The 26,441-nt window shown below is 44.7% G+C and overlaps 1 protein-coding gene across 1 annotated transcript; it reads right to left on the bottom strand.

Moving 5' to 3' along the window:
- Nucleotides 1-426: 426 nt before the first annotated feature.
- On the bottom strand, nt 427-26,259 carry MAL2 (mal, T cell differentiation protein 2). Its single transcript, XM_028533848.2, has 4 exons — nt 26,025-26,259; nt 11,741-11,911; nt 5,467-5,622; nt 427-2,743 (listed from the first exon to the last, which is right to left on the bottom strand). The coding sequence occupies exons 1-4, from the start codon at nt 26,154-26,156 to the stop codon at nt 2,672-2,674; spliced, it is 531 nt and encodes a 176-aa protein (XP_028389649.1). The 5' UTR covers nt 26,157-26,259; the 3' UTR covers nt 427-2,671.
- Between the last annotated feature and the right edge of the window lie 182 nt (nt 26,260-26,441).

The following is a 26,441-nucleotide window of genomic DNA, read 5'->3' as shown; positions in this document are numbered from 1 at the left end:
CTTGCTAGATGCACGGCCCTGGGTGTTTCTGAAGGTCTGCATTTTACTTCCACCCCCTTTAAAATGAGATGGATGATAGAATCTACCCCACAGAGACGCTATGACGAGGATTAAGTGAGCTAATATTTGAAAAAAATTGCTTAGAACACTGCCAGGCATATATTAAGCATCACATAAGTGCTTTTTAAATGAAATAGAATATAATAGAAACTTCCTTTATAATATTATTTCCAAAGGCTTCCCCCCTTTGACCTTCATTAAAGAAAAAAAGATTTAGTGACATTTCCTGAGAGACTGTCTTGTACATTGAAATGTTGAAAGCAGAACCCTTTTATATATTATGAGACTAGAAGTTTCAAATCTGTCAAGTTTAAAAACCTTTAACTGAATTTCAGAGTGAATTGAATAAAAAATAGATGACCCAAAAAGATTACCAAATGAATACTTTATTAGAGTCATAACACTTATGAAGTAAATTTCTTTTCATCATGGAGTTACCAGATTCTGAAACCGACCAACACTTTCTCATTTTACAGCTAAGATATATAAAAAATTCTCGAATGCCATAATTTTTGTTCAAGTGCTTTCTCACGCAACTCACAAATCTAGAACACGATTAGTCTACAAATCTACGTCTTCACAGTCCGGTGAGTTTTAGGCAGGGTCTTTAACGACTGAGAAGCCACCGTGTACAAAAGCGCCATCAAAGCAGTTCCGGAAATCATTTAATTTAATGCCACCAAGCACAGACCTCTTATGCCTTGGAAACACAAATAAAATCTCACAACTAAACCTAGTAGACTAACTTTAAACAATTTCAGCTAGAATGGACTATGTATCCTTATGGCACATTTAAGACTTAGTAATATACAGTTCATAATACAGGTTTAAGTGTGTGGTGTGGAGCTAGAAAAATGAAGGAAGGAGGATATTATAGAAAAGATACGACATGAGTATAGTGTCCTAAGACTGACACCCTCTGGTCTCACATTGAACCATGTCTTTTATCATTATAGTGACATCACACCCAGACTCGGTCGGACCCTTCTGTCTAGGGGATTATTGTATCAACAGCATCTGATCGCTGAGCATCGGTCATGCTGCACATTCAGGACTGTCCTGTGCTGCATGACATCTAATAGCCCGACTCACACATGGCACTCAGAGGAGGTGATTCAGCCACATAAAGCAAGAGCTGAAACTACAGAACAATCGAAAGCCCTCTTTGCTCAGAGGCAGCCCTCCCGGGGCAGGAGATGAGTACCTTGCTCGAACAGTGTGCTGGGAGCTGGGCCTGACTTCTCCCATGCAAGCCGTTTTGGCACCTTTCCACAACCGGGGTCTCTTTACGGGGTTAAAATACTTTCCTGTGCTCTTCAGCCACGCACTGTTTTCGTGATGGCGGTTGTTTTAAAACTGACTTCGTGTCTCTGTCGCTAATGCAGAAACAACATAGATCTCAGGGCTATTACAAGACATGTAAGACTCTACAGTGTTCAGTTACATTTACTAATGTATTCCAATTTAACTCAGAAAGTCATGTAAAATAATTAGAAGTAAAAAGTTAACTCTTCGGAGAGCTCTACTTGGTAAAGCCTCACATATCCACATACAAATATTCATATATTCATGCACAGGGCAAAGAGCCATATTCTGAAGCATAAATAAACCCTAAGTAAGACACAAGGAGCTGGACACCACTTCCCAGGAGTGGTTGATGGTCTCTGGAGATCTCGTGGTAAGAATGCCAGAAGAGAGTTCTGCTCAGGTGTTTGGAGACCCCAAGTTTGATTAAGCAACGCGGGTCATGCCATAAATTACTTTTTCCTATACTCAAGACGCAGGTTGAACTAGCTGGAGAAACTGTACGCCCCTTCAAGGGTAAGCACTTGACCAGCAGCACAAAGACAATGTGGTTATTGCATAAGGAGACTAAATATGATGTGCCTCGTATAGTTAGCTTTACACCTTTCGGGGTCATTACAACATAAACAGATGCATAACTAAGGTTTTGTACCAGAAGTTGGCCAACGACAGCCTGCAGCCCACAGGCCAAATCCAGCCTGCTGCCTGCTTTTGTAAATAAAGTTTTATTGGAACACAGCCACACTCATTCATTTACATATTATCTATGGCTGCTTTCATGGAATAACAGCAGAGGTTAGTAGTTGTGACAGAGACTATATGGCCCACAAAGCCTAAAATATTTACCCTTTGGGCCTTTATAGAAAAAAGGTGCCAATCTCTGTTTACTAAACTAAAAAATAGAGTTCAGCGGGAGGCCTATTGAAAATGTGTTTTATTTTAGGGAGTTTTAGTTACCTATCAAAATTAAGCCTCACATGATTTAGCAACTAAACAAAAGAGACATCCCTTTTCATAATAAAAAAATCTGTATATGTTATGGCTATAAAAGAAAAATTTCTTTAAAAAAAGAAATAAGAAGAAAAGAGACTGATGTAAAATTAAAAGCCATTCCTCTGTTTAATAGCATAATAACATTAAAATTCTATCCTTGAAATAAACCAAAACTGGACTTAGATTTTCTCCATATACTAAACAAACTGCTTTTGGAATGGTGCTGTATCTGGATAAAATGGTACCCAAGTCGACGAGACAGACAAACTAGACACAGGAAACGGATCCACGGACAGTTAGAGTTTAAGGAGTGTTACGGTCGCCATCTTCGTAAAGCCAGACCCAAACTGCAACCATAACAAGCTGTCGTCACAAAGGCAAAAATCTAAGGAAAAAGAAACACAAATTCTCATCAGATTTGCAACACTGACTTTAACAAAATGCTCGTTCTTACAAACGATCGTGTGAAGACTGACCAACCTACCTAAAGATGCTTCAGCACTTATGAAAATGTTCATATTCATCTCTCCGGGTGATCGCCACTGTTTTATCCCCTCACATCACCAACCCTTCTTTTAGAGATTCTAGCCCCTGGTGGTTTTCTCCTGTGTAGACAGCCTCAGGTTGAGCATTTGTTCACATACTGGACTCACTTGTCAAGTATTTGTGACACCCCCAATTGGTATTCAAAAGCTCATTAGGAGGTGTCTATTCACACAGGGATCTCACAGCCAAGGAGAATGCAATTATTAGGACTTGGGGAGGGAGCTGATTGTTGCTGTGACCCAAGAAAACCCATAGAGATAAATCATCAGGTTGGCACGGGAGATGGTCCTCAAGTCCGCACTCAGCTCTGAATTACTGTCCTTAGTATTCAACAAGGATTTCTTTCGCACCAGTAAGGACATTTGGTGTATATAAATGAACAGTGGATACTATCCTGCCAATATGGGGGGTTTACAGTCTATACAAACTACGAGACAAAGCAATTAAATATGATGAAGATTTATTAAGCGCAGGGGTCTTTTACCAGAAAACTTCAGCTCTGAGAAGGAATATCAGATTAACCTAAAGAACACTTTCCCAGGGTTATTACCTTTCTGCCATTTTCCCCACCCTTCTCCTTCTGCTTGCCTCTCTGGTACATCTCCAATCTAGACATGGCTGAGTGAGAACGACCACTTTTGATATCTACTGTTAGTGAACAGGAATTCTCCTCTCAAAACTGAGGGATTCACGATGATGTCACGAATGAACGGCTCATGCATTTAAATGCTATTAAACCTCAGAAACAGGCTGTACTTCCACTGGAGTGTTTGGATGAAATGAGACTCAATGGAGAAGGTGCAGCATGTAGAGGTTTACCAAGGTGACTTCACTTAGGCACACAGAGGAAGGGAAGGACAACAAGGGCCAAGTCACAGAAAAGGGGCAGCCAGAACAGAATCGCCCTGTGGAGAATACTGAAAACTGAGCTCTCAGAGTGCAGCCATATTAGTGAAAAATCGATGACCTCTGCCAGCCAAGTACTTGAGCACCTACTGTTCTTATGCAAGTAGGATCTTAGGGCAACTATACATAAATCAGCATGGGGCTACTTCACGGATCCGAGAGTTGTCATGGGAATGTAGCCTGCACCATTGAAAAGGCGGGGATGAACGTAGCAAAGAAAAACCTTTTGGGAATGGATGACTAATACAAAGGACACTCAATGGGAAAAAAGGTCAATTCTAAGTCCCTGAGCTTCACTTTGTAAAACTGTTCAAACCAGTGGCTTCCTAATTGTGACCTTTGGGTCGCGAGGATTCCATGAAAGCACCTCAGAGGTGATGAGGTGGTTAGAGGTGGCTTTATAGGGAGGAAGGCTGGGTATCATTCAAGACCCTCTCTCCCTCTCCCACTAGGACATGTATGCTTTTACTGTCCACACTGACTGGGTTTTGAGTAAGATTTCTTTAAGCACAACAGTTACATTTCTCATAAAAGAAAAGCTCACTGATCTGTCAGCCTTTCAAAGCTAGAACCATGCCTCCTTTCCCTTGCAATCCCACCTTCGGTCTAACTCACTGTAGACCATGCTGACAGTCCTAACAGAGGCTTGCGAAACTTAATGGCAGTAGGTCTTGGAATCATCAGCCCTCTACCCTTCAGAACCTAGACTCCAGACCTGTGCTGTCCAGTAGAACAGCTACTAGCCACGTATGGCTACTTAAACTTAAACTAATCAAAATAATAAATAAACTCATGAGTAGCAACCATATCAGATAGTGCATCTATAGAACATTTCTATCGTTTTAGAAAGTTCTATTGGACAGCATTAGTCCAGACATATTTTAAGGGCTACATGGGGAGTCCTGGATGTTTACACGCTACCTGTGTAAAACCATTAGCATCAACAACTTGCTGTTCAGTCATATTCAATATCAAGAGATTTCAGGGAATAATGTAGACGTCTGATACCTTCTATAAGAACAGAAATACTATATCGTTCTTTCAAATTGGCTGTGTCAATATAAAAATGATAAACTCACTTAAGCCTATGAATTAAGAAAGAAAAAAAAATTCAAAAATTCCCCTGTGGAAGGCATTTCATCCCTGCACCATCTATTGTAATGGCCTGTTTACCTTCCCACTCCTGTGGACTTTCCTCCGTGGCAAGAACTGTACCTCATTCATCCCTGTCCTGGCACCCAGCAAATTACCTGCCTGCTGGTAGGCTCTCGGTAAATATCCACTGAATCCAAATGAATTACAAGTAGGGACTGAACACCGAAGAACACATCTCCCTTACCATGTCTGAAGTTACAAGAAGTAAAAGGCACAATTAATTCTTTCCACAAAGTAGACTTTGTTGCAGAAGGCCAACGACTGCCATGGACTGCTATAATCTTACACAAGTGCCAACCTCTCTGTGCTTCAGTTTCACCATCCACAGCACTAGGGGAATGACGGGACTTGGCTTATAAGGTTACTCTACAGACATGTAGCTATTATATGTTTAATGCTAACAGCTATTACTAAAGAAAACTACTGTGGTTTGAGGAGGTACTTGGGAGACCTTGACAGTGGAAGGGAAGTGCTGGTACGGTGTCGGCGTCAAACACTCACTGTAGCAGCTACGTTTATGTTGTACTGGTTGTCGCTCAAGAGCGGCTGCACGGCCAGGGTCGTGTTGCAATGCAGATCGTGCAGGGATGTGGCTGCTGCTTCCAGCAAAAAGGCTCCGAAGTAGAAGACGAACACTGTAAAATGGTACGCAAAATCCTGAACGGGGAGAGAAAGAGAGACGTTTGCAGTGAAAACTAATAATGCATAGTTTTTCTGTTCCTCCTTATTTCAAATGATGAACTTGAGGTTCTGGAAGATTGGAACATTTAATCAAACTTGAACTACATTAGCCATTTCTTTCAGCTGTTTTAGCAATGTCAAGCTATTAGAATCCAAATGAACATCAACTGGCCCAATATGATTGGTGTGCTGGCAAACCTTCTGTATACTGAGTTTTATAATGCAGTATATAATTTAATGTACATGAAGGTGCCACCAAGATCATTACTAATGAACAGAATATAAGAAGAAATGACATACGTTGTCCTTAAATTTAAGTAAAATAGCATTTAAATTATATACTGTTATTATAGCTATTATATAGTAGCTATATTACTGTAGTATATTATATAGTTATATAATAATATACACACACATTTTATACTTATTTTAGTTTTAGCAATATTATTTTATCCATTAGATTGTCACACCATACATTGAAAGATACAGAAAACCTATAAAGTCATAGAATTCAATGCATATCCCCAAACATTCTAAAAAAAACAAATAATAAATTCATGTATTTCTACAAAAAAAGTATAGGAAGTGTTCATATAAAACTCAACTGTTAGATTATTTCATACCTTGCTGGTATTAACATAAAGCATAACTCTACTAAAATTGACACCATTTTACCTGAATTAATATATCATCAACACAGTGATTTGTATTTTTGTTAACAGTTCCCATACACTAGGTACTTCACATTCATTACCATTCATCCTTACAACCACCATTTATTGTCCCCATTTTACAAATAAGAAATTTCTTCTTTGTAATTTTTTTTTAGTGGAGTGTCTCAAAGCCACACAGACATGAACTTTGGAAGGGCGAACTCAAGCCCACATAGGTCTCTCTGGTTCCAGAGTCCACTTCTTTGAATTATATATTACATTTTTATTTCACCATTTCTACCAACACTAGAAATCTTGGGAAAAAATACAAAAATCATTTACTAAGCATGTTAATTTAATCTCACAATCAGTGAAAGCTGGAACCTATAAATATTGTAGTTATATCCATTACAAATACTTCTAGCAAATTAATTCTTTATCAAAATGCACTCTTGTTTCCTTCATGAATAGTATACAGGCAACATTAAACCATTGTCATAGGGGGAAACAAATATTTTTTTTTCAACAATTAAACTAACAGTTTCAGAATGTAGCAATTCAGAACTGTCACCATCTGGTGACAACACTATGATACACATGGCTCAAAAATTTTTCTGGCTGAGAGTACACGAGATATATTACAGAACCTATAAAAAGCAACCAGGTGGTCAAAAATGCAGACTACACAGAAAATCTCAAAGAAAAGAAAAAAGGAGCCATTTCCAAACATGGCAAGCACTTCAGCGAACTCCTTAAAAGCAAGAGCTGGCTCTTTGAAAGTATGCCTGTTGACCAATGGGACAGAACAAGGAGCCCGGGAATAAACCATGCCTGTATGGGCAACTGATATCTGACAAAGGTGGCAAGAGCAGACAATGGAGCAAAGACACTCTCCAATAAATGGTATTGGGAAAACTAGGCACATAGAAAGAAAGAAAAGAAAGAAAGAAAGATCACCAACTTACACTATACATAAAAATAAACTCAAAATGGATGAAAGACTTAAATGTAAGTCATGAACCATAAAAATCCTGGAAGAAAAACATAGGGAGTAAAATCTCAGGTATTCAATATAGAAATATTTTTGATGATTTATCTCCTAAGGCACTGGACACAAAGCAGAAAATAAACAAATGGGACTACATCAAATTTAAAAGTTTTCGTACAGCCAAAGAAACCATCAGCAGGATGAATAAGGAACCCATTGTATGGGAGAACATTTTTGCCAATGATACATCTGACAAGGGTTTAATCTCTAAAATATACAAAGAACTAATACAACTTAAGACCAGGAAGACAAACAAATCCAATTAAGAAATGGGCAAAAGACCTGAACAGACACTTCTCCAAAGAGGACATACAGAGGGCTCGTAAACATGTGAAAAAATGTTCAACATCATTAACCATCAGAAAAATGCAAATTAAAACCTTAATGAGATATCAACTTATACCTGCCATAATTGCTACCAGCAATAAATCAATAGACAGCAAACGCTGGCCAGGATGTGGAGAAAAGGGAACCCTAGCCCATTGTCGGTAGGAATGCAGATTGGTGCAGCCACTGTGGAAAACAATATGGAGTATCCTTAAAAAATAAAAAATGGTACTCCCTTTTGACCCTGTCATTCCACCTCTAGGAATATATTCTAAAGATCCCGAAAAACCAATATAAAAAATATATACATCCCTACGATTATAACAACGCTATTTACAATAGCCAAGATCTGGCAACAGCTTAAGTGCCCATCAGTGGATGAGTGGATAAAAAAGCTGTGGTACAATTATAGGATGAAATACTATACAGCTGTAAAAATGAAGAACCTCTTACATTTTGTAACAATACTGATGGACCTGGAGAAAATTATAATAAGTAAGGCAGTCAGCGTGGAATGTGATGAACACAATAAACTAAGGAACAAGATAACAACGGAGGCTTAGATACATAGAACAGATTGACAGCTGCAGGAAAGGAGGGGCTGGGACGAGACAAAAGATGGCGAAGGGATTAACCGGAGAACATTTATGCACAGCCCATGGCCTCAGACAACAATGTGGGGGTTGACTTGGAGTGGGGTGAGGGTGACACTGGGGAAGGAGAAAGGCAGACAAGTGGGAACAGCCATGTTAACAGCTTAAACAATAATAAAAAACAGAAAGAAAAAGAAAGAAAGTATGCCTACTTATCATGAGCCTGTGAGGTGACAAGCACTGTGCTGTGTGTTGCCATGACCACTTTTCCCCTCTGCAAGAGCGGAGTATTCCAGCTAAAAAGGAAAACAAACCCACAGGATGAACTTTGCCGGTGACCTATGGAACAGACTGGTAGGTTTTTCTAATTTCATAGGAAACCTAATGAATCAAAAAGGATATGAATGACTGCCCTCAATACTGACAGTAAGACTCAATATGAACAAAAAAGAAAAAGATGGCACGGCCATATGTCTCATGAAACCAGAAGTGTTATTGGAAAAATATGCAAGCATCGATGAGGAATGTGCTTTAGACGTTCAGAAAGAAGGCTGGGCCCTGCAGGATCCTGGAGACTCACTACTTCTCTACCATCATCTCCGCAGTTGCTAGGCTACGAGGAATCCAGGAAGGCCCCAGAGGACGGGCCAGGGTGATGGAGGCCCCAGCCCTCGGGAAGAGGCAGGAGGCTGGGGCAGTGACTGTGTATTAACCAGCACCAAAGCACCAATAGGGCTATACTGGTACATCCCGTGAAGTACCATTTTTGAGCCTGATATTAAAATAGCCTGATGGTGCTTACCAATATTAAGGGCTGACTGATTCATTCATGCATATTATGGGAAAGCCAGGTGTTTAGAAAGAGGAGATCAGGCATCTATCTGTAGCTTAAATACAGATCTTTGATTTTCATTACTTGACCAATTACTGCAACTATTTTGTCATCATTAATGAGAAATCATGGCAAAAAGGTAAGAGCAGACTGTATCGGCAACCTCACACACACACACAGAAGGACTTTCAAAGATTCCTACTGCCAGCCTCGGCGTGTCTCAGGAATGATGGTGATTACTGATTACTACCTATGAATCAGACACAAAGCTCAGCGCTTGATAATGCATTAATTTCATTATTCCTTAACAGCATCTGGCGAGGTAGGTATGATAATTTTACAGAGGAAGAAATAGAAATTCATAGAGGTTCACTATTTTGCCTTATCAAGCAAACCAGACCTAGCCTTGAAGTCTGCATGGTAACCTCCGCACCACCTTCCCCTTAGCTTCACACCTGCCATTTGCCACCTACCCCCCCACCTGCTGGATTTGTGCAGGCAGCCATGTTCACCAGACGTGACTGCTGAAAACATCGGGGAAGACAGTCCTCCTTACGCTTTATCAATAAGACACGAACAAATATTATTCCTCTAATAGCTGTTCTGAAGTTACTGAGTAAAATGCTACCATACTTGAAAGAGACATATATAAAACCTGACTAGAGGCCTGACTTAAGTTTCTAACCACCAAAGTGTGGTTGAAACCAAAGGGGCATTGGTCATGAACTTGGTTAGAGCGCTGTACACCAAGGATTGGAACTCATGCTCCAATGATGAGTAATCACAAGACTGTTACATGGGAAAAGGGAAATAACTTGATACAATCGAATGGTGTCATAATGATAAGAATTTGCACTGGTTGCAAATTCATTTCTTAAAACTTGCCAATTATTGATAATTTAGAATGGCAATGGAAAACGCAGGCAATGCCTCATTTTACTGTGCTTTTGCTGTATTGTGCTCCTAGGATATTGTGTGCTTTACAAATTGAAGTCTGTGGCAGCCCTGAGTGGATCGAGCATTTTGGCACTGTTTCCCAACAGCATTTGCTCACTTTTCGTCTCTCTCTCACATTGTGGTAATTCTCACAGTAGTTCAAACATTTCCATCATTATTACATTTGCTATGGTGATCTGTGATCAGTGCTTTTGGATGCTACTATTATAATAGTTTCAGGGTGCCTTCAACTGCACCTGTTTAAGATGGCAGACCTAATCAATAACTGTCGTGTGCTCTGCTCCGGCCGTTCCCGCCTCTCTTCCTACCCTCCGGCCTCCCTTCTCCCTGAGACACAACAATATTGAAATTAAGGCCAATTAAAAACCCTAGCATTTTTTCGCAATAAAGTACTTTTTAATTATGATATGTACATTCTTTTCTTAGACATAATGCTATTGCACACTTAACAGACTACAGTAGAGTGTAAACATAACTTTTATGTGCACTGGGAAACCAAGAAAAAAATGTATGTGACCTGCTTTACTGCTATATTCACTGTATTGCGGTTGTCTGCAACTGAACCCACAATAACTCCCAGGTGTGCCTGTAAATATAAAACATCCCTTTTCTTTTCTAAATATTTGAGGAGTAGAATATATAGCCATCTGTTTTCTGAAAAGAACATATGTATTTAATATCAGAAATAGAAATCAATGGAAAATATCAAGATAAAGAAGGTCTGTCCAGAAAAAGTCCAGCCACTGTTAATATAATGAGAATGGTTTGCATGACATCACTGGAACCTGGCAGCCAAGGAGAGTGGACTAGAATGCACAGGTGTGAACAATGGTGACTTCACTGTACTAGTCAGTGGGGCAGTAGGTGCTGTTGAGTGAGCATGTGTACTGTGTGGCCATCACATTCAAAATGACTGAGTGAGTAATGAATCTGCATCAAATTTTGAGTTAAGCTTGAACATTCCTCTGCAGAAACTAACTGGATGATTCAGAAGGCCGCAGCTACCGGTGATTGGCAGCTTCATCATGACAACACATCTGCTCATGTATCACGTCTCGTGTGGAGTTTTTTGGTGAGACATCAAATCGCTCAGCCCCGCTATGGTCCAGATTTAGTGCCCTGTGACTTCTGGCTTCTCCCCAAACTAAAATCACATTTGAAAGGGAAGAGATTTCAGATCATTAGTGAGATTCAGGAAAATATGATGGAGTAGCTGATGGTGATTGGGAGAACTATGTGAGATCCCAATGTGCCTACTTTGAAGGAGAATGAGGTGTCATTGTACAATGTTTCTTGTATATTTTTCAAGAAATGTCACTATTTTTCATACTACGTGGCTGGACACCTTCTGGACAGACCTTGTATGTCACAGGATCCATCAATCAAAGGCTCAATAGTTCAATAACCGTAATGCAATTCATTGGTTGTATGAACTAAGATGGTCTTGGAGTAAAGGTCATCCAGCTCATAAAGGAGTATGAGAAAGATTGCTCAGCTCTATCAACACAGGAATCTCACAAACTGGGATCCTGCTGCCCAGCAAGGCGGCCAAGCAGACGCTGTGGTCTGACCTCGTCTCTCCCAACGGAAGCAACAGACAGAATGAAACTCAGGCATTTCAGGACGGAATGAGATAGTTATAAGCTTCCCACGTTTTCCTGAAAAAGATTAAAAAATCCCTTACCAAGAAGTTCCAGTTGGCATCAATCTGAGTCACCATGCCGGAGAGGAACACCCCCAGGAAGAGCAGGGAAAGGGTAAAAGCTGTCACAGACACGAACATGACCCATCCTTGGAGCAGAGGTAGAGGAACATTGGAGGAGGCGACCAAAATCCAGACGAGTCCCCCGAACAGCTAAGGATAAAACCAGAAATGGCAGTAAGTTCGTGTAGCAGAACTGAACGTGCAAGTATCAGCCCCCTGCCCCTGTTCCCGCAGCCTCACCACCCTCTTTTGTTCATTGGGATGTGAGCTGCCTCCCTCCCTCGGGTGCCAGCCAGGGGATTTCACTCGCAAGCCTCATCCGGCTCCACACCTGTTTCTGTACCTGCCTTCAGGTGGTACACTTGTCCTCAGCCCGTGAACAGGTCCAGTGTTCTTTCATCATCTAAAAATATTTTCCTCTGACCTTGCTGCCTCCCTAACTACCGCCCTCTCGAAGCGTTTTGCTTCTCAGTTAACCATTTTCACAAGTTCATCTCTGCTTGGTCTCCACCTTCTCATTGGTATTACTCTTCAAACCACTGCACAGCGGCTCCTGCTCTCATCGCATCTCAGTGTTTACTAGCGAAGATCAGCCACCACCTTCTAGCTTGTCACTGCCGATGGCCACCTTCCAGTCCTGATCGTGACCTAGTTGTACCTGTAAAATTACTGCCTATATAGAATACAAGTTTCAGCTGTTGTATATGACAGTAGCCAATAAAATCTACCACCATCCATTGATCCTCTTCTATGTGCGGGGCATGGAAGTAGGTACTTTAGATACTCACAGATCTAATTCAGTACACACCGACGGCCTGTCAGGCACTGTGCCAGCTTCTGGGAATAAAATGGTAAACAAGCTACACTTGGCCCCCGCCATCGCAGGACTCACAGTCTCTCGTAGCAAGGAGATGGTTAAGCAGGGGATGGAAATGCTGCTTCACGCTTGTGCTAATTGGGCAGATACTGAGTGCTGCAGGCCCACACAGTGAGGGCTCTGAATCCAGATCAGAGAAGTCAGAAAATACTCTCTGGAAGCAACAACCCAGAGGGCAGGGCTCGGGAGAGTGGCAGGGCAAGAAGGCGGGGCTTGAGATGACCAGGTGGGAGCTGAGAGAGAGCCTGGGGGAGCTGGAGACTGAACTGGAGGTCCTGAAGGTCAGGTCAAAGAGTGAACTTCACCCAAGGGCAACAGGAGGACACAGATCATCTTGGGCAGCCTAACACGACCAGGTGTGCATTGAGACTTTTCTCTCCGGCTAGAGTGTGACATGACTGGAGAGGGAAGGATGGAGCAGGGGACCACAGAGGACACTATTATAACCACCGAGCATAAGCTAGACTCAAGGCACTGAGCGCAGAGAAGCGTGAATAGATTAGACAGAAATTTAAGTAGTAGACAGGATGGTAGCTGGTGACTGCTCTGATGTGGGGCATGACAGCAAAAGGTATGAAAAATACCCAGATTTATGACGTGGGTAACTAGGAGTGAGAGAACGTGGCAGGGGGAAATGGCTAGGAGGTGATGACAGTAAACGTCATGAATCTAACAAGGCCACGAAGGCACGCCTTTGCATGGCGCATCGGCCCTTTCTTTATGATCTCACCTGCCTTTTGCATCCTTGTCTCTAAGTGTCTTACATTCTATGCTATAGAAAAAAACCCCACAGTCCAAAGATAAAGCTCTTTCGTGTCTGAGTGGCCTGACAAATGCTGGCCAAGCATGCCTCTCCCTCCCCCACGTGTATTTGAGAAACTCCCATTCGCAGTTCATCTCGGACAGCCCATGGCCCAAAGAGTCTTTCCCGAGTTCCGCCCCACGCTCAGGAGCCCCTCCTCACCGTGGGTACGTTACACGGACGAGAAACACTGTCACTGAATGGCCCTGGCTCTCAGTCCCGGGCCTGCTGCCTGGTGTGTCTCTGCGCCCGAAGCCGTCTACTCAACTGCACGACAGTCCTCCCCTAACTATCTGTCAGGCACCAGGCTAGATCTGGAAACACAAACACCTAGGCTACATACCTGTCCTGAAGGCACCTACAGGCACGTGGGAATCAACCCCCACCGCCTCCACCGGCCCCTCTCACACACCCAGGTGATATCACAGAAGCGTGTATATCTCTCTGCGCCCGAAGCCGTCTACTCAACTGCACGACAGTCCTCCCCTAACTATCTGTCAGGCACCAGGCTAGATCTGGAAACACAAACACCTAGGCTACATACCTGTCCTGAAGGCACCTACAGGCACGTGGGAATCAACCCCCACCGCCTCCACCGGCCCCTCTCACACACCCAGGTGATATCACAGAAGCGTGTATATCTGGCACGCAGAAGGCTGTCACACACATGCTCAGTGAGCAGATAAACTCCTAGTGCTCACACGAGAACAGCTGGAGCTGCAGCCATTAGAAACCAGCAACCATGTGCATCTTGCTTCTTAAGTATCTAGAAATTATCCCAATTGCACAAGCCACTGAAAATTAAAGACACAAGTTTTTTTGTTTTGTTTTGTTTTTAAAGATTTTATTTATTTTATTTTTAGGGAGGGAAGGGAGGGAGAGAGAGAGAGAGAGAGAGAGAGAGAGAGAGAGAGAGAGAGAGAGAGGGAGAGAAACATCAATGTGCAGTTGCTGGGGGTTATGGCCTGCAACCCAGGAATGTACCCTGGCTGGGAATCGAACCTGGGACACTTTGGTTCCCAGCCTGTGCTCAATCCACTGAGCTACGCCAGCCAGAGCTAAAGACACAAGTTTTAATTTGAGTTTCTGGGAAAAAAAAAGAGGGCCCAGTTATATAACTCATTATTACTTTGAAAAATATTTAGGAAAGCATAATAAATTATCGCTTGAGCAATGAAAACTAAAGCACAAACCTAATAAATTTATAATTGTGGTGGTATATCTCAAGTCTTAATCTCAAATCAAACATTAACAATCAACCCAGAAAGTTTTATGAAATAAATCCAAGTCATGAATATTTATGCATATTAAAACATGTAACCACAACATTATTAGAAGGTATGAAAAAATAGTGATCCCAATAAAATATTGTCTACGCTTTCATACTGTTCAATAAATATTTGATGGTGATAAGGTCTCCAAATCTTTTTTCTTTTTCTTGGCCTCTTCTTCCTGGCAGCTTTTTCTTCCACTACAAATAACCTATATTCCTTCAAATACTGTTTAAGAAGTAGGCGTCATTAACAACTATCTGTTAGCACAAGAGTCATTTATTGAGAAGGCATGAGTATCAAGGGTAATAAAAAAACAATGGGCCACTGTTTATTAGGGGCAGGCAGACTCCAATAGATAACATAATTATATGATATAGGAACTGAGATAAACTGACCCCTCTGAAGAAGAGGGTATGTGATCTCTTGGAATGAAACAAAATATTTCATAAGCCTGGACTGGACCTCCAGCAGGTTGGCCTCCAATCTACTGCCAGGCACTATGGAAGGATACTCCAGAAAGGAAGAAAAAAAGAAAAGAAAGAAACAAAAAAAGGCAAGGCTCCATCTCCAGGAGCTCTAAATAAGAGAGACACAGACACCGCTGAAGCTGATGCAGGAGCAGATTGCGGAGAGGGCTATAAAAAGAGCTCAGCACCGTGTGCTCTGGGAGGGAGGCTGCGAGGGAGAGGAAACATCCTGGGTGGAGTCTGGCCAGTGGGCAGAGGAGGCGGGGCTGGAAGCAGGCTTTCCAGCAGATCTGGGCTTTCACAGGGGATGCTGAAGTGATGTGGTGTACATTAATTGTTCTTGTCACACTCAAAATGACAGCCTTTTCAGCACCTCACAGGCCTGAAGAGGAAGCTCAGTGTTTCTGTGAAAAGAGAGCGGATTCCCTTCCCCGTCTGCGGTGTGTGTGTGTGTGTGGGTGGGGTAGGTAGGGAGGAAGGGATATGAACAAACTACATCCCTAGCTCAGAGAGCCTGGGAAATTCAGATTTAAGTCCTGCTCATCCCAATAGCTTTGGGAGCTGGGGGAAGGGCCAGAGGACATAATGAAGCCTGCTTCGGAGAACCGCCTTCCTCATTGCAACTCTGCCACACTGGTGTCACTAGGGCCTTGACACAATTACTCCTTCCCTGCCTCCTGATTTCCTTTGACCAAAAGCTACCTTTTCTCCCGAGCTTCCCCATCTGGCTCCAACTTTACAAATTCTTTGACTAACGTCACCAATACCCTGTATACACTCTTCATCCAATTCTGGGTATTATCAAGCTCAGAGTGTTAACAAATACACTGTCACTACTGGTAGCCTGTTAAGCAGACGTGACTCTGGAGGGAGCCTTGTTGTCAGAGATGAACAGCAGCGCACAAACGTGGTTAAAATCCGAGGGACAGCAGCTGACGAGATGTCATAGCAACTGCAGGGAAAACACGCTGCCAAAGGCAGGCAGACAGCCACAACCGACAGGCTCTTCTCGTCTGGGATCTAAACCCACATTTTGATTTTTTGTCTATCACAGCCTTCCGTGGCTCTCTGACATCCAAAAATGTCCGATTATGTTAAAACTTCGAAATGCATCACATTTTCCAAAACCTGTCTTTTCCAGTGTTACTGAGATTTAACCGACACACAGCACTGACGGTGAGTGTCAAGGGCAGAGCCTAATGACTTGACTTACACACACTATGAAATGATTAACATGGCAAGTTTAGCTAACATCCATGAGCTGACACCGAGTGTATTGCATTTTGCAATTTCTCTCAGGCCCTCAGTCAGGGTCCAGGACTCTGCTCCTCCGGCTCCAACCAAAGACAACCGGACTGCCAGGTAGTAATGCAAAAGCAAACATTTCCTAGCAGCAGCTTTCGGCCCTCCCTGTGACAGTCCCTCCATTCTCCGAGCTCCACTTTCTGTGTCCCTGGCACACACACACCTCAAGTGCTCAAGCACATCCTGAGTTGCAGGTATTACATCGCGGCACATCCCTGAAACAACCGCCTCCTTTGTGGCTGCCCATAACTTCTCACTTTAGTTTGGCCCCTGCAGGCCAGAGGGGTGAGGCTTGGCTGAAGCCTTCCCACAAGAAAACCGTGGAAGTACCCGTCCACCCGACACTGACCTGAGCCCTCGGATTTGGAGCTAAGACGTGTTTCCACTAGAAAATGTGGGTGGGTGAAAACCCAAGACCCCACGGGAAAGCACGAGGTCAAAGAAACAGCAACTCTTCCAATTCTGGCTGCAGGGACAGTGGACTTCTTCACTTGTCTCCTATTTGGACAGCATTCTTATGTCCCCAAAGGATTGTCTTTGCAAATTCCCTTTTTCTTTTCAAATGTCACTTATTTCCTAATAGCCTGCTTATAAACATGCCCTCCGACATCTTAGCCAATCATTCCCAAACCCATGTGACATTGTCTTAGCATACTCTCACTATTCACTGAGTGAACAGGCCGATTCCAACTCTGACCTATTTTTAGTCACTGTTGGGACAGAGAACAGGAGAAGGTGAGTGAATGGGAAGGTCCCAAGGACTGTTCAACGGCCCCTAAGGAAAAATGCTTCATGATTTAGAACTTCCTGTATATAACCCATAACCCCCTCTTTCCAATTCTCACACTATTTACATACTGCGTATTGCATCACTTCATAGCAGTGAAAATCAACACACCAGCAAGCCCAGAGGACAGAAATATTATCTCCCAGTCTAGCTTAGAGAGTTAGTTTGAGTAAGAGGGTAGAGCTAATGCAGACAGTGAAAATATTAACTAGCACTTATTGAGCTCTTATATTCTAAGCGCTATTCTAAGTGTGTGATTTGTATCAATCTAATCCTCACAAAAGCTGAGAATATCATTATCCCCATTTTACAGACAAGTTGATTGAGGTAGAGAGCCATTAATAACTTGCCCTAAGTTACACAGTTTATAAGTGGTAGACATGGGATTTGAACCTGGCAATTGGCTTCTAGAGCTAATGGTCTTAGTAGTATGTTATGCTGCCCCCCTTCAAAGTTTAGTGTTTATTCCAGAGCAAGGTTTTTACTCTTTGGCCATAGATTGCCTGGTGGGAGTGGAGAGCAGGTTGATTCCCTGAAATGATATCAAATTGGGTAGGCAAGTACACAATCATTTTCGGAGGACACAGTCTATGACTTCCATCAGAATCACAAAAGAATCTGCGTCCCCGCTCCCCAAAAGTTCAGAATACCTTATTGACTTGATAACCCCTCCTATTTTAATGGGTGCTTATTTATTGGGTAGCTGTAAATGAAACAACATGGTTAAGGAACAATTTAATCCGTTCAGCAATTGATCCCCTAGGAAAGAGCTCACCTACAATGACCTCCACTTAAAGCACAACTTGTATTTCAACAGTTTTTTTAAAAAAATCCTCACCTGAGGATATATATTTTTATTGATTTTGGAGAGAGGGGAAGGAAGAGAGAGAGAGAGAGAGAGAGAACAGAGAGAGAGAGAGAAACATCTATCGGTTGCCTCTCGTATGCATCCCAGCTGAGGATAGAACACACAACCTAGGTATGTGCCCTGGCCGGGAATTGAACCTGTAGCCCTTTGGTGTATGGGATGATGCTCCAACCAACTAAGCCACCTGGCCAGGGCTCAACAGATTTTTTTTTTTAAACTGGGGATATACTTTAGTCGACAGATACAACAACTGACAGATGCATTTACAAGGCAGCCCATAAAAGTAAATTCATTCACAATGTGGCGACAGTCAGGTGCTAACAGAGCTAGAGAATGCTGCTGCTCTCCGAGCTCACTTTGTCCCCTGCAATGCTCTTTTTCATATAGTGTGTGTATGTGTGTGTGTGTGTGTGTGTGTACTCTGGCCTCTGTTTCTTATCCCTTGCACACTGAGTCCATTACACTGGTCATGCTGCCATCAGAATTTCTGCTTGGTACCTGAACTTTACATACTCCAAAAAGATACAAGTTTTTTATTCCAAAAAGACTTCCCTGCTGGGTACCATCCCTTGGTGCTGCCGTGGTTAAGGATGCACGTGTCCTCCATGCTTACAGCAACTGGTTTGAAACCCTGGGCACACAGGTGTGTTTCACGCACTGGACTGTCATGCCAGAGTGGGTGACCTTGCCTTAAATACCTCTGAATGCTTGGAACCCAGGGCAGTTCTTTCTACAGAAGATGCTCCATTGCGTTCTCCTTGAAATGAATGGGAACCCTGCCAGTGTGTGGAATGAACGGTTCTAGAAGAAAATGCCCTGGAAGTGCAGGTTGGGATGCTAGGAACACGCTGCTGTCTGCAGCCTAGCTCACCCCCTGGTACATGGTGGGTGTTCAAAAATGGGCAAGAATCTCGTGAAGCAGGAACATGTACTTCTCAATTTTTCAAGTTATTATTGGCAACGCCTACCACTCAGTACAAGACCTCAGAAAACTAGAGTGGAAAATTATGGGGAAGTTGGCACCTTTTGCTAGTCTAGCTCATGACACCTCATTTCCAACCTTCTTCGAGCCCCAAATTTGTTCAGGTTACCTATTCTGCTGCAATTGCCACTGAAACTTTTGACCAAGGTAGTGTTTATCTTGTGCCTCACCACACGCCAACACATACCCCTCCTGTTCTCCCCCATCAATCCCCATTGTCCCCCCCCCCCCAACACCGTGCTCTCATTCAATTGGACCTGGACTGGTCCTAGCACAGGTCTCAATTAGAGGTACAAGTTGGCAAGGATTTTTTTATGTTTTTTTTTCAATAAGGGAAACAAAAACAATGTAAGTTTTGGGAAGCAAAGAGAGATGACAGTAGAAGAGGCCTAGATACAAGATATCCTAGTGCAAAAGAAGTGAAAGCTTTAGAAATATGTTTGAGGATGCTATAACAAATTATACTTTCTTCCTCCTCATGTGACCCAGACTTCCATTTGGGTTTCTCAAATAGCTGATGTTCACCTTGAAATGCAAAGCACATATTACAGCGGAGAAATATACTCAGGCCCCTTTTCATTCTTGTTCATAGTTTTCCTTGATTTTTAAAATCCTCTTTTTTGTGTTTGTAGGTAACCAGTCAGCTCATAGACTGAAAATGCCCATGTACGCCGGGAGCCCGTCATCAGCAAGAACTGTGCAGAGCTGCCCCTTGTCTTCCTTTTTATCTCCCTCCTTCCTGAGAACTGCTGCTCAAAAGTTAAGACTCATACGTGGCAGCTATGAAAGGACATGGCCCTTTTCACATCGAACAGGACACAGGAAAGCAGGTCAAACCACCAGTTCCTGGAGGAGCATCACGACATTGTAAGAGGCAGGCAGGACTTGTGAGGGCTGCCCTTCTCCGCCCCAGCCAGTTTCTCTGGGGCACTTCCACACACTGTGCAGTTTGCCCTACAGAACAATCGAAGAGTCGTCAAGCACTGCAGGTGCACGACGTTGGGCACACCAGCTCGGTTCTCATCCCGGGTCACGGCCGTCTGTCTTTTCTACTCGCCCCCATCACTGCAGTGATGCCGCGTCCATGGCCCTAGCACCAGGTGCCACATTTCTATCGAGCTCTGAAGAACAAATCTCCTCTTCTTGATCTCTTACTTGGGAGCTCAAGGTCAAGGTTTTCAGCAACTTGGTTGAAAGTTTTCCATACTTCGGTTCTTCGTATTCCTTACCGGGCTGGCAGTTGGGGCCAGTGGCTGCTGGAAATAACCACTGGCAGGGGCCTGGCTTTATTTTCTCTCCTGAAGTTTTAAAGACTCTGCTGCACAGCGAGAGCGATTTGCAACTCAGAGGCAAAGGAAAACTCGGACCCACAGCATCAAAGCCCTTGTAGGGAGGGAACGGACCCGTGGCCAGCCCCTCTTCACCACAGCGAACACACAGTTTCCCTCTGCAACCAAAAATCGATTTTCTGGGCCAGAAAAGAAATCTCTACAGATCTGAACATTTGTGGATTGGTCCCACTAACATCAAAGCCTTGGGTTGCAAATAACCTGAAGTCCCTTCCTTTGACTTACCTGCACGTGCCTGCTCCACAGCCCCTCTCTCCCCATCACCCCTTCATTAGCATTTGATTTTCTGGCATCATTCTTCTGAGTTACAGTTTATATATCAGTTTGGCGTAGTCTCATTTCAGGACATGTCATACTTTTTTTTAAACTTTTCTTTTTTTTTTAATTCTATTTTTTCCATGGCCATCTATCCCCCTCACATTCCTCTCGCCTCGCAGTCACCACACTGCTGCCCGTGTCCGTGCGTCCTTTTTGCTCGATAAACTTCATGCATTTGCCAGACCTCCCGAGCCTCCAATCTGCCTCCCTTCTCTGCTCCTGTCCTTTGTCCTGCCTCTGGGTCTCACCACCCTCATCCAAACCGCTGCACTAAGCCCCTTAACTGATCTCACTGCCTTCAGTCTGTTTCACAACCAAACCTCCCCTCCCGCAGATTTCTAAAACACGAGCCCCCTTGAGTGTACCCCATCCTTCAGCAGCTCCCCATCACAGACAGAGGCCATTCTGCGCCTTGGCCTATCGTTTCTCAGCACATCACAATTTGAACCTTCTCTGCTTTTTCCTTCTTTTTCTGCTACCTTCCCATAAGTCACGTAGAAACAAACAGAAAACGCTAACCATTGCCAGAAGCTTCAGGTCATGGCTCTACTCATCTCCGGGCTTTGCGCACGCCCACGTTTCTCCCTGGAACTCTCCTTCCCACTGTCTGGTGAACGTCGTCACTTGTCACTTCTTTTGAGACTAACTCAGACGTCATCATTTGGTGAGGCGGCCTGTACTGGCGTCCCCAGTGGCCACGGGGACTCTACCCTGCCTTCCAAGAGTGCTTTTCATAACCCAGTGTTATCACTCCAACCACAGGCACTGTAATTCTCTCTTGACTTTATACTTCACCGTGCAGGAATTTCTTTTATGGGCAGGAGCTATGTTAATGATCCTATTCCCAGGGCACAAAATAAAGCCTGATACATACCACATTCTTAATTATTTGTTGAATAAATAGAAAGTACCGTGGCATCCAAAACACTACAGTTAGAAGCATGTGAATAAGAGTCCTGAAATATCTCTGATAAAGAGAATGTTAATGAATATCTCAGGGAATGTAAATGGGTTTCTAAACATTGAAACCGCGAAACACTGAATCCAATAATGACCTTTGTTCTTTTTCGTGTTTAATACTGTCGTGCAGGACCTTTCTTGTGCATTACACCAGATAAGCTCATTGAGGACAGGGCCTCAAAATATCTGATTCAGCCTAGTAGTACAGCTGCTCCAATGTTATTTCCTTACAAAGAGACGGGCCAGGAAAATGCCGCAGCTGTAGTTCACTTCCCCTGCTTACATCTGTCTTCCCCGAATGGTGGGTGTTCCTGCATGTGTCCTCTCAACCAGGTTACAGGCTCTGTGACGGCGAGGGAGGCAGTCCCAACACGCTTGTCCCCGGGACACTGCCTCTCACACAGTAGTTTCTCAATAAACACCTGGTAGGTGACTTAGAAAACATCAGTTCGGGAAACACTGAGAGGTTTAAAAATAACTTTTGAAATTGATTTTTCTCATTCTCAACTAGAAGGCTTCCCTTTGCAAAACCAACCCAGCGGTAAACCCGTGGTGGCACCCATGCATTGGTGAATACAGCTGAATACAGAATCGAGGGGCCGACCACTTCGGTACCTGGGCGTGGAGCACACACCTGCTTCAGAAAGCTGCCCCGTGCACGTGAGGCTGCATCCTATCCGCCTCTCAGGCTAGTGCCCTGAGTGGCTTTACTTGGTGCTGTTAGGCAGGCACTATTTTATCTTTTGAAATACCTCCCAATAAATGGCTTCCACCTGGGAGACTGGGAATGTGGCTCAGTAAGGGAGATGGGAATCGAGGTCTTAGAACAAAGTGCTGTGAGAACTGAACTCCAAGACCACGGTTTCATTAGCTCCGTGAACCCTTGACAGGCCGGGCCACCTTTGTCAGCCACTGTTTTTGCCTGTCAAGTTCTAGACAGCAACAGGACATAAATAGAGAAATTACAAGGGCAAATGAATTTGAAAAGAAGGTTAAAATTAAGAAGAAATTTGGAGATACCCAGAAACACGGGAAGAGGCTAACATTATGGGTCCATGGAAGGGAGATCACCCAAATGGGGCAAATCTCACATGTAATTTACAGCTGGAGGAATTTCTAAAGAGGGGCCGTGGGAGACGGAATTGGAAACCTGGAGGGAAACTAAGAAAGCAGGGGCCAAAGGTACTTCCGAAGTGCTAACCTAGTTCGTACCTGAGCATCTGCTCAGGGTGGGCATTCTAGATGGAACGATCTATCTAGAGCCATAGCTGGTTTCCAGCATGGTCTCTTGTTTCTCTGAACTGACTAGTTCCATTGTACTATTATGGCCCTTTCACTTTTGGGGGGCAAAGTATGGGGAAGGAGAGGGGTTGATATTCCAGTAAAAGGGGTGATGGAGGCCTAAGATTTACAGCTATCAAGATGTTTGGCCATCACAAAAAGGAAACTGAAATGGCTTTCGGAAGGGATTCTGTTCTAGCTAGGTAAGGGTCCTCCACGTGTTTGGGGGTAAGATGCCAGAGGGAATGAAGAGCTAAGAGGAATCAACTGGATCCTTGTGTGAGTCTGGGTCCCTCCCAGGATGGAGAGGGACAGGAATTCTACAAGAGAGAGAGCTCGCATCTCCCAGAGAGAGCTGCTTGTCCACAGAACCCAGAGGGAAGGCCTCCCCTCAGGGGTTCCCAACTGTGACGGCATTTGAGCACCTCAGGGAGCTTTTAAAAAACCTAGTAGACTCTGGGCGCTCCCACAGAGAGTCTGATTTAATTAGTCTGGGCTGGCAACAGTGTTTTAAAAAGCTGCCCAAGCAATTAAGCACAGCAAGAGATGCGCACTAACCAGTTGGGCTAGATAAATATGGAGATCTGGGTGCAGGGGAGAGGATATCGATGAACTCAGTGTCCACCGTTTTCCCTCAGAATTAGGCAGTGTTTCTGGGAGTGCCACGTGTTCACGGGTGGTTCCTGGGATGGGGTTTGACTTGATGACACATGGATGAGCCTTTCTCCCTATGTACACATATACATTGGGTGGGCCAAAACACCCATGTAGTTTTTTTTTCTGTAAAATAAGAGGCACATTTTTCATTTTCACCAATAACTGTATTGATTTGGATATCTTGAGTATGTTGGCTATCTCCCCCTATTAGCTTCTAGTGGGTAGAGGCCAGAGGTGCTGCTAAACATCTTCCAGTGCAGGAGACAGCCCCACAGCAAGGAATTATTTGGCCGAAATGTCAACTGTACCAAGAAACTTCGCAAACCACTTTTAACACATCTGATCAGTCACAGCACCTTCTCCATTCACCGCACAAATCTGTTTTTGCGTTTCGGCTGTATTTTTACCTTTCCCTGCAATAATAAAGTATAAAATGCCAAAAAAGTTGTGCATTTCCTTCTATCTTCAATATTAAAATGGCTGCACCAATTTTGATACGTTTTTAAAATATGCACACTGATATGATAGCTGTCACAATACAATCTAACAAAGTTGTTTCCGATGAAGTTAAAGACAATTAAGCACTACTAGAGCCATCGTATGGAAGAAAAAACTAAATGAATTTTTTGGCCAGCCTAACCGTTCCACGTATGTGCATATGTTTCTTTACATATGCACATACATATATAAATACATAAGTATATACTTGAATAAATATTAGAAAAATGTAACCAACATATCAAATTCGAAAATTCACATATATTATCACTTAGGATGCGTCTAAAGTAGGCACAGAAGTTTAGAAAGCGAATCTATGTCAGTGAACGGTCTGTAAGTTCTAGTACAAGCAGCACGCGGATGGGGCAAAAAGTTCTGAAAGCAGCAGGCGGACAGCTGGAGTCTGGGGAACACGGACCTAACGGCAGGAGCCCAGCACCTATGCGGTCTCTCTCCCCAGATCTTCACTGTTCTCAGCGTGTCTCTCCCCGGCAGCGGAGCGGTGGGCCGGATGCCATCTCCCCCCACGCTTCTCACATGGATGCCTACGCCTCATCCGAAGCATTTCCATGCTTCTGGGCTGGGCTCCGACTCAGAGCAGCCCCTCCTAGCCTCGCAGTCACGATCCGATGACTGATGTCACAGCCTGTAACTCACTGATCTCCTTTTTCAGATTCAAATCGGAGCTAAACTTAACTGAGGGTGCCCTAGCCACCTTAGCATAATAGGGCAGAAAACCAATGCTCACAAGGTGTTCCAGCCCCACAGGCACAAAAGGGAAACCGAAGCGACCCAAATCCAGGTTATGCAAACTCAAAAGGAGGGGGTGAGGGGAGAGATATGAAAAACCCACACGGAGCAAACAAAACCAGCCCGCGGAGGCGCTGACATTTTCGCTCTATTTGTAGTTCTCTGGGCATGATGCAACTCCGGGTTGCCCAATGTGTGTTTGCAAATCTCCCCCTGGCCCACAAGGAGCTTCGACAGCTTCCAACTCCGTCAAGTTCCTCCGAAAAAAGTTCCAGTCTCCGGCTCAAGCAGGCGTCACAACAGGCCAGGTGAGCTCACCTCCACTTGGGCGCTACAAAGTGTGCCGAGATAGGTAAACCAAAGAAGAAGGCGCAAAGGCAGGCGGCTGAAGGTGACAGCCCCGTTCGTACCTTTCCCTCCCCGTTCTCACGCCCACTTGGTTAGAAACTGCCAAGGGCACCTTGCCTACTTCACTTTCTTTCTGCCCTGCCTCGGGAGCCCTGCTCCTCTCCCCAATCCAAGGGGCACTCATAATGCCAAGCGGGGCAAATGCCCAGGTCTTCAGCCTTCCTCCTCTTCTCCCTGCTACCTCCGGTCGGCTCTCCACAGCGTGGTAGCCTACTGGTCACCAGCCATCGGCTCTACCTTTGCACCACCCAACAAAATGGCAGGTTAGCAACAGGCAAGGCCGAGAACGCCTGCTCTGGCTCTAGCCAAGCGCGGCCGCTGGCCAAGCCTCCGAGGGTCTCTGATGGCTCCCTCAAACCCAACACTCCTCTCCCCAAGTCCCCAAACCTCCGTCCCGCCGGACCGCCTGCTCGTTCTCTCGGGGCCATTTCCATTGCCAGCGGGGGCGCAGGTGCCAGCGTTAACAGGTGCCAGGAGAGAGGGCCCGGGCGCAAGTGCCACGGCCGCCCAGCTCTCTGCCGCACCGGGCTCCTATGGGACCCCGGGAAGCGCGCAGGGAAAGGCCAAATTAAAGGGAAGGGAGCTGGGGCACACGCAAAGGGAGACGGCGCTGGGGCCAAGGATGCCGCTGCCAGTCCCCGGTTCCCAGGGGTGACCCTCGCCGAGGTTGCCCCACTTACAATCTCCAGGCAGACGAAGGCGCCCGAATAGGTCCGCAGGATGTCGGGGCCGGCTGGCAGGGTGACCCGAGGCGCCGGGAAGGACACGGCGGGGTTCGGGGGCGGCACGACAGGCGCTCCGCCGGCCGACATGCTGCCGCTGCCGCTGCTGCGTCTCCCCGCGCCGCCACCTCCCTCCGCCCGCCTCCACCTCCCCGGCTCCCGCCGCGCCGCGGTGCTCGGGTCCTGGCGTTCGGGAGCGCCGCGCGGGAGGGGGCGTGGCTGCACTACCCGGGGCCTCGGCGGGTCCCGCCCCGTCACGTGGATCCAGGTAAGCGCGCCACCGCCCTGTCCCCGCGCGGGTCACGTGCACAGGTGCGGCCTCCACCTAGCGCGATCCTACCTGCTCCGCTTTCTGTGTCCCCTCTGTGGACCAGC

The sequence above is a fragment of the Phyllostomus discolor genome, chromosome 7, assembly GCF_004126475.2.
Source record: "Phyllostomus discolor isolate MPI-MPIP mPhyDis1 chromosome 7, mPhyDis1.pri.v3, whole genome shotgun sequence".
Lineage (NCBI taxonomy): Eukaryota > Metazoa > Chordata > Mammalia > Chiroptera > Phyllostomidae > Phyllostomus > Phyllostomus discolor.
This window is presented reverse-complemented; position numbering and strand designations above follow the sequence as displayed.